The 15,261-nt window shown below is 45.0% G+C and overlaps 1 protein-coding gene across 3 annotated transcripts in view; it reads right to left on the bottom strand.

The window, feature by feature from the left end:
- Positions 1-15,261, bottom strand: part of NUP85 (nucleoporin 85) — a 29,560-nt gene that overhangs the window by 5,493 nt on the left and 8,806 nt on the right. For all 3 annotated transcript variants that reach the window (XM_019644329.1, XM_019644328.1, XM_019644330.1), the window contains exons 4-11: positions 13,249-13,319; positions 12,677-12,720; positions 11,135-11,204; positions 9,828-9,949; positions 4,392-4,526; positions 4,168-4,290; positions 3,830-3,961; positions 3,472-3,578 (exon numbers count right to left, since the gene is read on the bottom strand). In XM_019644329.1, coding sequence (XP_019499874.1) covers positions 3,472-3,578; positions 3,830-3,961; positions 4,168-4,290; positions 4,392-4,526; positions 9,828-9,949; positions 11,135-11,204; positions 12,677-12,720; positions 13,249-13,319 — 804 coding nt within the window. The remainder of the gene's footprint in view (positions 1-3,471; positions 3,579-3,829; positions 3,962-4,167; positions 4,291-4,391; positions 4,527-9,827; positions 9,950-11,134; positions 11,205-12,676; positions 12,721-13,248; positions 13,320-15,261) is intronic.

Raw genomic sequence — 15,261 nt, 5'->3', positions numbered from 1 at the left:
ATCTATGCAGATGATATGTGAGATAAAACCCAGGGATCCAATCAGATGCAGAGAACGTGGACACAGAATAACGCACAAGAAAAGGACTAAGAGAATGGTGGTTTCTGATGCTTAATGAAACATGGAATTCAAAGGAATAGCTTCATTTGCATTTGGATTTGCTGTTGATGTTTCTCATTGCACAGCTTTTGATTAGTGTACTTTATGAACACAACTATATACATGTGACTTCATGTTAAAAACCAATCTTGTATTTAGGTATCTATTGATACTTTGTATAAAGAAATTATTTTTTGTTCAATTACATGATTTATAATTTTATTGTATATGTAACATGTCACACAATGAAGATTAAAAGTTGTGTTCCAAACCATACTTTTTTAATCAAAACCTAGAATCATCTGGAGCCAAGGTTAAAAAAGAAGGTTTCTAGGGCCCTCTAAGGTCTGATTAAGTAAGTTCTTTGGATACCAATGTTTTATGCCAACTGTAAACTCTCGCATCATTGTATGGAGTATTCCGATGCACTGTCAGTGTGCGTGTACCATTTTTAGTTAAATTTTTTTATGTTACTTGGCATAGGCCTTTCTGTGTTTGTATATAATGCTTGACTATTTTCTAAATCTTGGGAGAGGGAAAAGAAACTTTAATGGTTGCTTTCTATAAGGCAAAAATCAACCCCAAGTGAAGTGGATAGAGCAGACTATTAATGCAGGAAGAGTTTCCCGGGTGTAATAATTAATATAAAAAATGCTTTCAGGATATAAAAATAGGAATGATTTACACTAACTTACTGGATGTTTAAAACTGCCTTGATCTCAGGTTTATGGATATTCAGATATTCCATTTGTTCCAGGATTCCATCATTATGAAACGAACATCATGTTGGCCTCCCTAACATTCATTTTGAAAATTAAATATATTCCAACTTTATTAATAGCTATTCCTCTAACATTCAAAATATTATCTATGCCAATTTTTAAAAATGCCTCTATTTCTACTACCATCCTCGAATACTAAGTTCTATAAATTCATTATGTGCTATACAAAGTACTACCATGCTCAAATTTTTAAAGTATACTTTTTAGCTCAGGTGGTTAGAGCGCAGGCTCATAACACCAAGGTTGCAGGTTCGATTCCCACATGGGCCAAGGAGCTGCGCCCTCCCCAACTAGACCGAAGATAACCACTTAACTTGGAGCTGATGAGTCCTGGAAAAACCCCTCCACAACTAGATTGAAACAACTACTTGACTTGGAGCTGATGGGTCCTGGAAAAACACACTGTTCCCCAATAAATTTCTTAAAAAAAAAAAAATTCCGGGCCAGCCAAGTGGCACGATGGTTAAGAACTGGCTTGGGACGCCAGAGGGCCCCAGTTCGGATCCCACATATGAGGGCCAGTGACGCTGCCCTCTACAGCTAAGATGCTGAACAACAGCTCAACCTGGAGCTGGGCTGCCGTGAGTCGCCGGCGACGGCGTAGGTTGCAGCCACTGTGGCAGTGGGTTGCCATGGGCTACCGTGGGTTGCCATGGGCTACCGTGTGTGGCCAGCAGCCAGCGTGAGCGGCCAGCAGCCGCAGTGAGCGGCCGTCCAGAAGCCGGCGACTGATCTGCCTCGCCCGGGAAGAGCGCAATGATGGTGCCAACTTGGGCCAGTGAAGCAATGTCCTCCACAACTAGACTGAAGAACAAAACAACAGCAACTTGTCTGTTCCCCTTCCCCCAATTCCCCAGCACTGTTCCCATCCCCCCAATACCCCAATAAAAAATAAAATAAATAAATAAAATTCCCCTCATGCCCCTTTCACAGGGTAGTCATGAGCCCAGCTGACATCACACCCGCAGCGACAAGGCTTCCCTATACCATCAGCCCGCTAGTCCAAGTCCAGACAGATGCTCTCCACTCCGCTGTGAACCAAGCTTGGATCTAAACAGTACAAGCCATGAGAAACCCAGTGCTCGCAAGATCCCAAGACCAATCCTTCCTCACTCAAGAGGGCGCATTTCTAAAACTCTGCCACTCTCTCTGAGGACATTTCAGCCCTTCTTCGAATTCCTGGGGTGAGGTCCTGGGACTTGCGTTTCAGCATCTCTTTCAGAACAGAGTAGGAAGTGGCTTCCTGATGAGAAAAACCCAGGCTCCAAGATTTACAGCTAATAGAAATATCTCAGATCCTCTTGCTTGTCAGGGCAGAGAGATGCCCAGACTGAGGCTGGCATGAGGGTGAGGCTGACTTCTGTGGCACTCATAAAACCACCCCTCTTCATTGGCATGTCTCTTTTGCTTCTATTGTCACTGAAAAGAACAGGATGCCTTCCCTTTTTATTGTCTTTCCTCCTTGTTCTGCCCAAGTCTGTTTTGTTCCTAAAATTCCAGATGTGGCTTATGAAGGAAGCCCTGGTGGAAATAACAACTGCTGTAACAGTGTTTAGGAATGCCTATTATTTCCAGTTATAGGCGGAGACACTGACAGAGCCACATAATGATGTGAGTGTGCCTTTTTAAGTTATTCTCACTAACCCCTCCATGCAGATGCCCTCAAACCCACCATCAGCTGAATTCTGGAAGTCATCTTCCAGCTCCAACTAAAGTCCTTATATTTTAGAGGTCTGTGAAAAAGACACAAAACCCACTTTTTATCCTCCAAATCTAGCATCATTTTCTTGAAGCCCTGGCTTTCTTTTGACCAAAACAGGCAGAGCAGGTAGCAGGAGGGGAAACCTTCCCATTGCCCAGATCTAAGATTGACCCAGTCAAAGGCAGTGAACCTGATACTTGAGCAAGGCCATCTGCTGCCATTCCCACCTTCTCCAACTGGGAGTCCTCACTGCAACACCCACTCGTCCAGGATGCACAGAAGGAAGGGTAAATCCTTTCGGACATACATATATATGGAAATTTCCAGAAAGCTTTACCTTTGATTCATTATGTTTGACACTCCCTTTCCTACCTTGCTGAAGGTTCAACATAATGTTGAGATGCCCTTCTGAGGAGAGGGCTGGTGTAGAATCCCTGCTCTGAACAGACCCAGCCAAGAGCCCCATGGTGTGGGAGCCCGTGGCTCATTAGCGTGAGACTGTTGAGAAGTTCTGTCCATTAAGGAGGCTGCATATGCAGTCCATTGAGTTTCAAGAAATAGGCTGGGTGGCTTTTTCTGGATTTTAAACATCAAGGTAATTTTCTGCAGTTATTTTAAGCAAACATCCCTGAAATGCAAATTGTTATAAATACGGTAGCCCTCAAGCCTCAGGAAAGTCCCCAAACTCATCCAGACAGAAGCCATTACCTATCTACACGTGGCTGAGGAGGGAAGCAGGTCTGTGGGAAAGTTAAGACGGCAGCAATAAGGGAAGGACGTTCTAGAAAAGGATGGTGGTGACGGTTGCACAACACTGTGAATGTGCTTAATGCCACCGAATCACACACCCCCAGACGGTCAGAATGGAGGTGGTGCGGCAGGTCCTACCTGCACTCCTTGATCACCTGGTGGATGTCAAACTCGAAGGCCGCCATCAGGATGTTGTCCAGGGATTCTGGGTTGCTCTCACCTCCCAGGAACAGGTCAAGGCTGGACTGTGGAAAGGTGGTGACCCACTCAATGCCCAGATGGAAGCAAAGACCCAAGGGGGCTGGCAGGGCTGCTGTGTAGGGAACCCTGGAGAAGGGCGATGGGGTCCTTCAAAAAGAGCCAAAGGAAAGCCACTTCCTGTTCTCTAGGGGGTGGGGGTTCAACTCAAAAGAGGCCACACGATGCAAATGACCCAGCAGGGAGCAGAGCCCAGGATGTCTACTCCCCACCCTGACCCCGCAGAGCTGAGACTCACCTGGGCATAGAAGTGCAAATCAATGGGTTTTACTGTGGGATGAGAGTACAGGAGCCGGGTCACTAGGAAATGATACCAGTTACTCAGATGCTCCTTCTGCTCCAACAAGGCAGCTTCATCTCCCAGCATGATCTGAGGAGGAGACGTTTTCCCTTAGCTCCAGGGGAATGCCCTATAACTCTCCTGATCTCAGCTGAAGCACCTGGTCTGGAAGCTCTCTCCTCCCTCACTGATTGCCCTGGACAAGGAGGACCAAGGTTCTGCCATCACTGTGCTGGATGCCACAGCTCCGAAGGGAAGCCAACTTAGTCCCCAACCTGGACTCATTTTCCACAGACCTTGCAGAGAGACTCCAGGTGAGGACTGGAGGCGAACGTGCCATCCTGGAGATGCCGCTCACATTCCTCGTGCCAGTGCTGCCACTTCAGCTCCAGCTCTGTTAGTGTCTGCGTGTTACCAGGCTAAGGGGAGAGACGCAGTGAGACGTCATCCCCATACAAATCCCTTGTGCGTAACGAACCCACCACCCATGACCCAGCAGAGCAGGGCTGTTCCCACATACACTGAGAATGGGCATTGTCCTCATCAGGTCCCCCAGGATTCGGCACATGCCTACAGAAGTGGGGTTGGCATCGGCTTCCTTGGAGAGCATCTGTCGGGCTTCGTCCAGACGGCCCTGCAGCACCAAGATGGTCACCTGGAAGGTGATGAAAACATGAGTCTTCACTGGAGGCCCGGAAGCCATTCCCTCAATCCACACCTTAGCTTCCTAGCCTTGGGGAAGTGTGATGGTTCCTTCCTTCCAGAGATAATCTAGCTCAGCCGGTCACAAGGTTCTAACCAGTACCACGCTTTTCAAACTGATGTTATAACTCATTACAGGTTGTGCCCAACTTAAAAAAAAATAAATGAAATAGAAAATATCAGATACATCAAATACAGTATTGGTTCATAAAAGTTTCAGTTGAAATATATACACATGTATATATACATACACTTGGAATAAACACAGTCAATCCTTTTTACTCAGATTCCATATTTGTACATTTGTCTACTTGCTAAAATTCATCTGTAACCCCAAAATCAATGTTTGAGTTGCTGTCACCATCATTTGTGGACATGAGCAGAGCAGCAAAAAATGAGTCACTTGATGTGCACATTCCCAGCTGAGGCTGAACAAGGTGGTGCTCTCCTTTTTTTCCTCATTTTTATTTTTCTAAAATTAGTTTCAGGTATACAAGGTAACATAATAGTTAGACATGTAAACCCCTCATAAAGTGATAACCCACCCTCAAGCTACTACCCCTCTGACATCCTATGTAGCTGTTACAATACCATTGACCATCGTCCCTATGTTGGACTCCACATCCCGTGACTATATACCTATATTCTTGGTTATAGTTGACATTCAACATTATTCTATTTCAGCTTCAGGTGTATAGCGCATTCATTGGTCAGGCATCTACACAGTCTAGGACGTGATCCCCCTGATAAGTCCAGTGCCCGTCCGGCACCTTACATGATCTTTACAACATTGTTGATTATATTCCTTGTACTATATTAACTACCAGTTTGTATTTCTTACTACCATCACCTTTTTCACCCTGCCCCCGACCCCATTCCCATCTACCACCCTGATAGATCTAGTACCTATCTGTAACCATACCTAGTTATTACAATATTATTGACTATATTCCTTATGCTATACCCTGCATCTCCATGACTACTGAATAACAACCGGTTTGTACTTAACCCTCCTCCCATCTTTTAAGAAGTTCCTCTAAAAGATTCCTTGTCATACTGGGTTTGGTGGTGATGAACTCCTTCAGCTTTTTCTTGCCTGGGAAGCTCCTTATCTGTCCTTCAATTCTAAATGACAGCTTTGCTGGGTAGGGTAATCTTGGTTGTACTTGCTTTTCATCACTTTGAATATTTCCTGCCACTCCTTTCTTGCCTGCAAAGTTTTTGTTGAGAAATCAGCTGCCAGTCTCATTGGGCTCCCTTGTATAGTAGGTAACTAACTGCTTTTCTCTTGCTGCTTTTAAGATTCTGTTCGTATTTAACCTTTGGCATTTTAATTATGATGTGTCTTGGTGTGGGCCTCTTTGGGTTTATCTTGTTTGGGACTCTCTGTGCTTCCTGGACTTGTATGTCTATTTCCTCCGCCAGGTTAGGGAAGTTTTCTGTCATTATTTCTTCAAATAGGTTTTTAATTCCTTGCTCTCTCTCTCTCCTCCTTCTGGTATCCCTATAATGTGAATGTTGGTACGCTTCATATTGTCCTGGAAGTCCCTTAAACTCTCATTTTTTTTAATTCTTCTTCTTTTTTTTTTTTTTTTGCTGTTCTGTTTGGGTATTTTCTGCTACCTAAACTTCTACATAGCTGGTTGGATCCTGTGCTTCATCTAATCTATTGTTGATTCCCTGTAATATCTTCATTTCCATTATTGTATCCTTTATTTCTGACTGGTTCTTTTTTATGGTTTTCATCGCCATTGTTATACTTTCTATCTCTCTGTTGAATTTCTCCCTGAGATCAGTGGGCATCCTTAAAACCAGTGTTTGGAAATCTGCGTCTGATAGATTGCTTATCTCCATTTTGCTTAGTTCTTTTTCTGGAATTTTGTTCTGTTCTTTTATTTGGGACATGTTTCTTTGTCTCCCCATTTTGGCTACCTCCCTGTGTTTGCTTCTATGTACTAGGTAGAGCTGCTATGTCTTCTGATCCTAGTAGAATGGCCTTATGTAGTATGTGTGCTGTGGGGCTCAGTGTCGCAGTCTTTCTGGTCACCTGAGCCACGCACTCCAGGTGTGTCCCTTATGCGGGCTGTGTGTGGCCTCCTCTTGTAGATGAGCCTTGGTTGATAACTGCACATCAGCATGAGGGACTGACCCGTGGGCTCACTGGTTGTGAGGACTGGCCTGACTACAGTGGAAGAGTTGTTGTGCAGGGGCTGATCCCACGGAGGATCAGCCTCAGCAGGGCTCTGGTGCCTGCCCAATCTGCCCCTTGGGTGTGTCGTACTTGGAGGTGGCCAGGTGACGCTCCAGCTCATTTTGAAGCTGCCACTGGGGGCGCCAGCCCCAGGACCACCTTGGAGGGGATCCACTGTAGGTCTAGTTCAGCCACAGCCTCTGCCCCACCTGGGGCCACCCGGCAGGAGCCACAAAGAAATCCACAGATGGCTGCTGCCTGTGCTGTGCTTGGAAGGGCCTTACGAGGCCAAGCTGAAAACCAAGGCCAGCTGCCACTAGTGCCGTGCTTAGGGCTGCTCAGCCAGATGCTGCTTGTCTGGGTTCCGTGAACCTTTGAGAGACCTTAGGAAAGTCTGCAGCTTGAGCCAAGGCAGGCGGTCTGCACGAAAAAACCACAGGAAGCAGCCTGGGTGTGCCCGAAAGTTGGGTGGGGTGGGGTCTCAAATCAGTAGGGCATGGTGAATGAACAGAGAAAACTCAGATATGACGGCTGCCTTGATCCGCACACGGGATGGGGGAGGGCTCAGCAAAGAAACAGTGGCCTTCACCAGCTCCCACCCACCAGTCGAGGAGAAAGGTACCTCTCCAGCCCCCATCCAAAGCCAGACAACTCAGTTCCCAACCATATGTCCCTGCCACCTTTCCAGCCGCTGCCCCAGCACTGATGTTCAGAGCCAGTGATTCTGTCAGTGGGTAAGTCCGCGTGCAGTTCCTTTAGGAGGAGCACCTGGGAGTGCAGTCACCTTCAGTCTCACTCAGTCACAATCTCCGCTGGTTTTCACAACCAGAAATTATGGGGGTTTCTCTCCCCAGCACTGGAACCTTGGCCTGGGATGCAGCTGGGACCTCTCACTCCTCTGGGGGAGATGCAGGGACCCCACAGCCGAAATAACCCTCCCCTTTCCGCGTCTCTACCCCTCCTACCAGTCTGGCGGTAGCTTCTGCGAGTCCTTAGATGAAGGGCTTCAGTTCAGCTTGATTTTAGGCGAGTCTCAATAACGATTGTTTAGCAGATGAGTTGTAATTTTGATGTGGTTGTGAGAAGGTAAGCACAGCGCTTACCTACTGTGCCATCTTGGTTGTCTCTGGCGCTCTGCTTTCTTGTATCTGTTCTCACGCTAAACAAGTGTCTTTTTCATAATCTATTTAGTGCCACGGTTTGGTGGGGGTTTGTTTTGCTTTTTTTTTTTTTGCTTTTTGTCAGGCCCCCAAGCATTGTGCTCTCCAGTGTCCCTAACTGCAAAGAAGGCTATGATGTGCCATACGGAAAAAATATGGGTTCGATAAACTTCATTAAGGCATGCATTATAGTGCTATTGGGTGTGAGTTCAAATTTAATCCACAGTATATTTAAATAAGGTATTTAAAGTGTCTTTAAAGAGAAACATACATAATTATACATAATATATATGTAATATATAATATATAGTTATATATTGATCAGCTGACAAAAATGTTGTGACCAGAGACGAAGGAACCCGGTATTTCCCTAGGAGCAATGTTTCAGTAATCGCTAATTCAGTGTTCCAGGTGACTTTACAGAACATAACTATCACGAATAATGACAATCAACAGTATACACACAAGTATAAATGTAAAATATACAAAGAAAAATGTTTTCTTACTGTAAGTCATGCTAAAAGAAGTCAAGGCTATATATGCCGGCAAGTCTGCAGTGTTTCTCCTCGCCTAGACTTCCTTCTCTGAATACCAGCCCTGCAGATCCTACTGCTTAGTCAATGTCTCCACTTGGATCTCACAGGCTTCTTTAACGTAACATATTGAAAAACGCACCCCCTGGTCACCACCTCCAACTTACCAACCCGATTTTCCCACATTCTTCTATTTCTTACATACCCACATCCAACACGTTACCAAATCCCACCAATGATATCTTTAAACTGCATCCAGAATCTAATCACATCTCGCCATCGCCTCTGCTCAGCTCCTGTCTCGTCCAAGTCACCACTATCTTTGCCTAGGTTGAGTACCACAGCCTCCAGACTCGTATGTCTGCTCCCACCCTTGCTCTGTTCTCAGGAGAGCCTTTGAATACCTAAGTCAGTCATGGTGCTCATTTGTTCAACTCTCCAATGTCCCCTTCACCCCAACTGTCTCAGGAGTGAAATAGGATCTCTTTACTGTACCTATCAACTAACTTGTACACATTCATGTCCTTTAACTAATTTAATCATAACAGCCCTATGGGTAGGTGTTATTATCTCCATTGTACAGATGAGGAAACTAAAGGCTGTGAAGTAACCCATTCTCGATCTCATAGCTGGTAAGTAGAGCTGGGATGCTAAGCCGAGCAGTTTGGCACCATAGGCCGTGTTCTAACCACTCTGCCATACTGCCTCTCTAAAAGCTAAAGTCTTTACGACAGCCCAGGAAAGCCTCTACGATCTGGCCCTGTATCTCTCTGGCCTTAACGCCCCACTCTCCCTCTTGCTCAGGCTGCTCCTGGCTCACTGGCCTCCTCGCCATTCCTCACCCTGCTTTGCCTTTAAGACACGGCATCTCCAGGCCTCGCTGTCTGGAATGCTGTCTCTCCCTTCACCTGCACGTTCCCCTCCCACCTCCTTCAGGTCTCTATTCATGGGTCACCTCATGAGTGAGGCCTTCCCTGACTCCCCCCACTCTGACACTCCCAATTCCCTCCCTTTATTTCTCTCCATCACACTTCACTATACATGTTTTACTTGTCTCTGTATTCATTTCCTGTCTCCTTATGGAGGACGTAAGCTCCGTAAGGACAGGAATCTTAGCCCACTTTGGTCATGGATGTTTCCTCAGTGCCTTGCAAACAGTAGCACTCAATAAATACTCAGTAAATGAACCAGAGACTCAAAATCTGGGCCCAATACCTCCTAAGCAAAGGCTCTCCTTCCAATAATCACAGACTCAGAACCAGGCCAAGTGCATACAGGCTCAGTATGCAACCCTCAGGCCTGCCTGCGAGCACTGGGGAAAACAATATGAAGTGGAAGGCATGGAGGCCCAGCCTGCACGGGGTCCTTACCAATTTCCAGAAGCTCTCGTGTTTACTTGGATTCTCACTGCCCAGAACATCTGCCGACAAACTGTCCACCTCGCACACATGCAGTCGGACCCAGTCAAGGAGGTGAAGGAGGAGAGGGCCGGCTGGGAGGAGAGAGACTCGTCAAACACAAAAACCCAGCTTCCTGGACAACAAATTCCACTTTCCCCTAGTACAGACAGAACGTAGGGCGGACAAGCTATGTAAGAAGTGGCTAATCCCTCTTAAGTGAGTACACATGTGGTCCTGAATGAAGGGCTGGACTAGCAAATGGTCTTTTATGGAACCCTTCCTCTGTGCCAGGCAGCAGTACCTTTCCCTGACTCCAAAAAGGGCTGAACATGAGGCCCAGACCTCACCACTCCTCCCACCTCCAGATTCTTCATGACTATGCAATATTCAATGGCTATGTAAGTAATGGCCATTTAGAAACTGGTACTGATTAGCTACTAGGTATGCAACAATGATCAAAACATAGTGACAGCCCTCAAAATCTACTGGCGGCAGGCATACAAACTACGAATTTTAATTTCAAGTTGCTCAGTACTTTAGCAGGAGAATGAATAAATAGCTATGAGTGCAGATTAACACGTATAGATAACAGCAAACACAAACCATTAAAAGAATAGAAAAAAGCCTGTAGCATCTCTGCAGTGCCCACCAAAGCCAGGATACAGTACTGACCACAGTTTAATTTAAGATCAACAGAATAACTCGCAGTGCACAGTGAATGCACAGGGCTGCCCCCGTCCTGATCACTAGCAACAGAATTCTCAAAGGGACTTTGCCTCGCACCGCCTAATCTGTCCTCCCTAAAACACTCTTTTTCCTTTTTTTAAACAGAAATTTATTGTCTCACGCTTCTGGAGGCCGGAAGTCTGACATCAAGGTGTTGGCAGGGTTGGTTCCCTCTGCGGGCTGTGAGGGAGAACCTGTTCCATGCCTCTCCCCTAGCTTCTCCTCAAACTTTCTGATGCTTGACCAGTCTATGATACAAATATTGACGACCACCTCTTACACACACTAGTTTAATATCTGTTTTCCTGGTATTTTTCAAGGGTTATCTGCCTAACATTTTAGGTTCCTAGAAGGCATTCTGTCTATTCTTTGGACAGTACCTGACGAAATGGCAGGTTGCTTAGGCTGTCATGCAATACTGTCTCATGGCTGTGTTGATAAAAAGTCATGAAAAAAACATTCTAGGCAATAAAAAACGCATCACAACACACACGAAGGACAAAGAGGAAAGGGTAGGAGACACCTCAGACACAGAAAGAGTCCATGCTCACCTGGGGCTACTTCAATAAAAAGAATTTCACAAAGGTTCCAAATGAGCTCCATTGCTGACAAAATGGAGATCTAAGGAAGGAAGAGACAGAGACAAAGTTTTGACTGAAAACATTCCTGGGATTTGCTCTTAGAGCAAAGGAACAAAGCAGTACTTGGATCACAGCATAGTCATTCGTTAACTCAACGTTTACTGAATATTCCTATGGCAGGGTTGCCCACAGGGCAGCCAGTGAGAGAATTTTAGGGGGTGGGACACAGACTACCATTTTTTTGTTTTAAAGGTTATGGTCTTAGTTTAATGTGCATTAGAAAAATATAACTAGCTCATCACACCCATGATCTTGATGAATATTATGGTTTAAGAAGAGGCTTTATTTGAGTAATAAAGGAGAGACAATTTTTAGGAAAATATTCAGTAAATAATATTGTAAGAAATATATCGATAACAGCGATAATTATGAAGTTGGTATTCAAGGGAATGAAGTTTAGGGAATAGTCTATGAAAAGGCCATCCTAATATAGCTCCAAAAATAAATCAGGACTAGACCCTGCCCTTAGGAATACAGTCTCCTCTTCCCCACCATCCTTCTGTGCACGAACACAGAACAGCTAATTCATAAGGGAAAATAAATGCTTTGCTGGCTTCAGAGACAGTGCATCAGTCCCTACTAACTTTTTTTTTTTTTTTAAGATTTTATTGGGAAATTCGGGGAGGGGAACAGCGTTGGGGAATTGGGGAAGGGGAACAGACAAGTTGCTGTCCTTTGGTTCTTCAGTCTAGTTGTGGAAGACGTCGCTTCACTGACCCATGTTGGTATTATCACTGCGCTCTTCCCAGGTGAGCCCGCAGTCGCTCACCGGCCATTGGATGACCACTCACAGTGGCTCACAGCAGCTCATGCCAGCTGCTGGCCAGCCCCACTGCAGCCTACGCTGTTGCTGGCGACTCATGGCAGCCCAGCTCTAGGTCTAGCTGTTGTTCACCATCTTAGCTATAGAGGGCGCAGCGTCAATGGCCCTCATGTGGGATCCGAACCTGGGTCCTGCTGCTCATCCCAAGTCAACTCCTAACCAATGTGCCACTCGGCCAGCCCCCTACTAACTTCTTTCTAAGTTTGAACAACATCAAGATTCTACCAGAGAAAGAGAAATCTTTAAGTCACCTTCCAGCTCCAACTAAAGTATAACAACTTGCGGCTCAGTAGAACCACTGGGTTCATGAGCTGAGTACAGTGGTTCCAAAAGCTCAGCTCAGTATCTCGGGTGACACAGCATGGTCAGGATTTACACTTCCCATAGGAACTGAAAACTCATGCAAGTATTCATCAAGCATATCCTTTGTTTCAATGTGCACAGCCTCAAAGGGGTCCCAAGAAGTTCAAGGTGATCCTTATTTACCACCCCAAGGAGTTGCATGTCTACCTGAAAGAAGAGTTCTGCAAAAAACCGTTTTTGCAAAGCCATCCCAGGTGGGTGCCAAGGACACAGAAAGACATCACAGATCACAGTGCCAATAAAACAAAGGCAGCCCCTTTCCTTACCTGGCTGCAGAACTGGTAGCCACTTGTTGGATCTTTAATAGCAACTAGCAAAACACAAAACATTTTAAGTGAGCAATGGAACTCTCAGTCTGAACTTCATATACCAGATTCTGTGGCTTGTGCCTTTGTTTTTTCTTATGACCACCTACTTTTACTATACATTTTTAAAAACACGCTTCGTATCTCTTTGCTGTTGATCAGTGATTCTCAACCAAGACCCTCAAGTTACAAGTGGCATTTTCAACTGCAACACAGCAAACGTAGAGGCCACCATGTTATACAAGACTCCACCTGGCTTCCGGAAGTCATGTGGCTCTTGTGGTTATGGTGATTTTAAATAACCAAGATCAAAGAACCGGGACTGCAATTTTCAAAGATTCTTAATTTGGCCCTTTAACCTCATACCTGTTAACTCTATATGCTCTAACTTGAAAAACATGCTCACAATTATTGAGAAAAAATTAGGATAGGAAGAGTTTTAAACTAGAATGTCAATCAGATTTTACCTTGTAGTATTTATAGCCAGACAAATACTTTAATTACTATCACCTATACTTATACAAAGTCCTTACCTGCAGCTTCGTGCATTTCTTCCATGCATGCTCTTATGACTGATCGGTAGTTTTTACTCACTCGAACCAATCTACAAAAAATGAAATGGCATAAAAAATGAGCCTGGAACGTCTTGTGGTAACAGAAAGACAGAATAGGTGATAGGAGCTTGCTGAAAGACAGCAGTCAAGTCAAAGAGCTCCTAATGGCCAAAGCTGGAACAACTTGAGCAACAAAATAAATAAAATACCAAATAACCCTTGGAATAAAATAAATACCCATGAGTCCATACTGACACTAATTATTGCAGATGAGACCCACTGATGGACACTAAAAGGCTGAGAATTTGAGATTTGCATTGTCTTCAAGTTTCTCCCCCAAATACTTATTAGTTACAAAGGGAAAGACTGTAACTTTATAGTGAAGAAATCCAGTAGAAATCACATTAACCAAGTGATCAAGGTCAACCTCACCAGTAATAAAAAATCAACATCATGAACCCCATGATATAATGCACTGAGGACACATCATACCACTTGTGGCATTCTTGTTAAAAACCTATAACCTTTGTTCAATCATGAGAAAACATCAGACAAACCCAAACTGAGGGACAGTCTCCAAAATGACTGGACAATATTTTTCAAAGTGTCAAGGTCAGTAAAGAGACAGAGGAGAAAAAAACTAAATTCAATCTCATTTAGTCACAGAAGAGGAAAATGGACATTAGTGGGAAAATTGGTGAAATTCAAATAAGGTCTTTAGTTTATCATATTTCATCTATGTTTAAGTTTCCTGGTTTAAGTAACAGTAATACAGTTATGCAAGATAGTAACATTACGAAAGTTGGGTGAGAGATGTACAGAAATCTATTATTTTTTACCTTTTCTGTAAATCTAAAATTAGTTCAAAATAAAGTTTTCTAAAAAAGAAATGACAGGGGCCGGCCAAGTGGCGTGATGGTTGAGAACTGGCTTAGGATGCCAGAGGGCCCCGGTTCGGATCCCACATATGAGGGCCGGTGACACTGCCCTCCACAGCTAAGATGCTGAGCAGCGGCTCGACCTGGAGCTGGGCTGCCGTGGGTCGCCGGCAACGGCGTGGGCTGCAGCCCCTGTGGCAGTGGGTTGCCATGTGTAGTGTGTAGCCAGCAGCCAGCGTGAGCGGCCAGCAGCCGCAGTGAGTGGCCGTCCAGAAGCCGGAGACTGATCTGCCTCACCAGGGAAGAACACAATGATGGTGCCAACTTGGGCCAGTGAAGCAACGTCCTCCACAACTAAACTGAAGAACAAAACGACAGCAACTTGTCTGTTCCCCTTCCCCCAATTCCCCAGCACTGTTCCCATCCTCCCAATTCCCCAATAAAAAAATCTTAAAAAAAAAAAAAAAATGAATAGTAGCTACATTCTCCTATGGCCAACAAAGCCAGCAGGAGGTAAAGCAACTTGCACACATTATCTCACTTAACCTGTGTACCAGGTTCACAGTCAAGACTCAGGCCAAAATAAATAATGCACCCATCCAAAAACAAGGTGACATGCTGGCTCCCAGGCACAAAACAGGAGTCATCATCCCACCATCAGGACATTCACAAATTCATTTAGTCATTCAGCAAATGTTTCAGAGCATCTACTGTATAGATGCACAAGGAGATGCAGGAACAAAGGTCCCACATAAATACGACAGGGTCTCTATCTTCAGGGAATCACAGGACTTTGGACATATTTGTTTCTTAGAAGTGGTAATAGATTTCTCTAAATCACCAATATTCTGTACCAGAGGCTCTTGAAACCAGCGTGTGCATGCACGCACATTCTATCTCTTTCTCTCCCTCTCCCTCTCTCTCTCTTTCTCTCTCTCTCACTCACACACACACACACACAACTGACTAGGGCATTCTCCAGGATTCATTTGTAAAATGCTTATCAAGAAAGTAAAATATGAGGGCCGGCCGAGTGGCTCAGTTGGTTAAGAGCTCGCTCAAGAGTTTGAGCTCTGAGCAACAGCGGTTCGATGCCAGCCCGAGTTGAGCAGCC

The sequence above is a fragment of the Hipposideros armiger genome, unplaced genomic scaffold (assembly GCF_001890085.2).
Source record: "Hipposideros armiger isolate ML-2016 unplaced genomic scaffold, ASM189008v1 scaffold_87, whole genome shotgun sequence".
Classification (NCBI taxonomy): Eukaryota; Metazoa; Chordata; class Mammalia; order Chiroptera; family Hipposideridae; genus Hipposideros; species Hipposideros armiger.
This window is presented reverse-complemented; position numbering and strand designations above follow the sequence as displayed.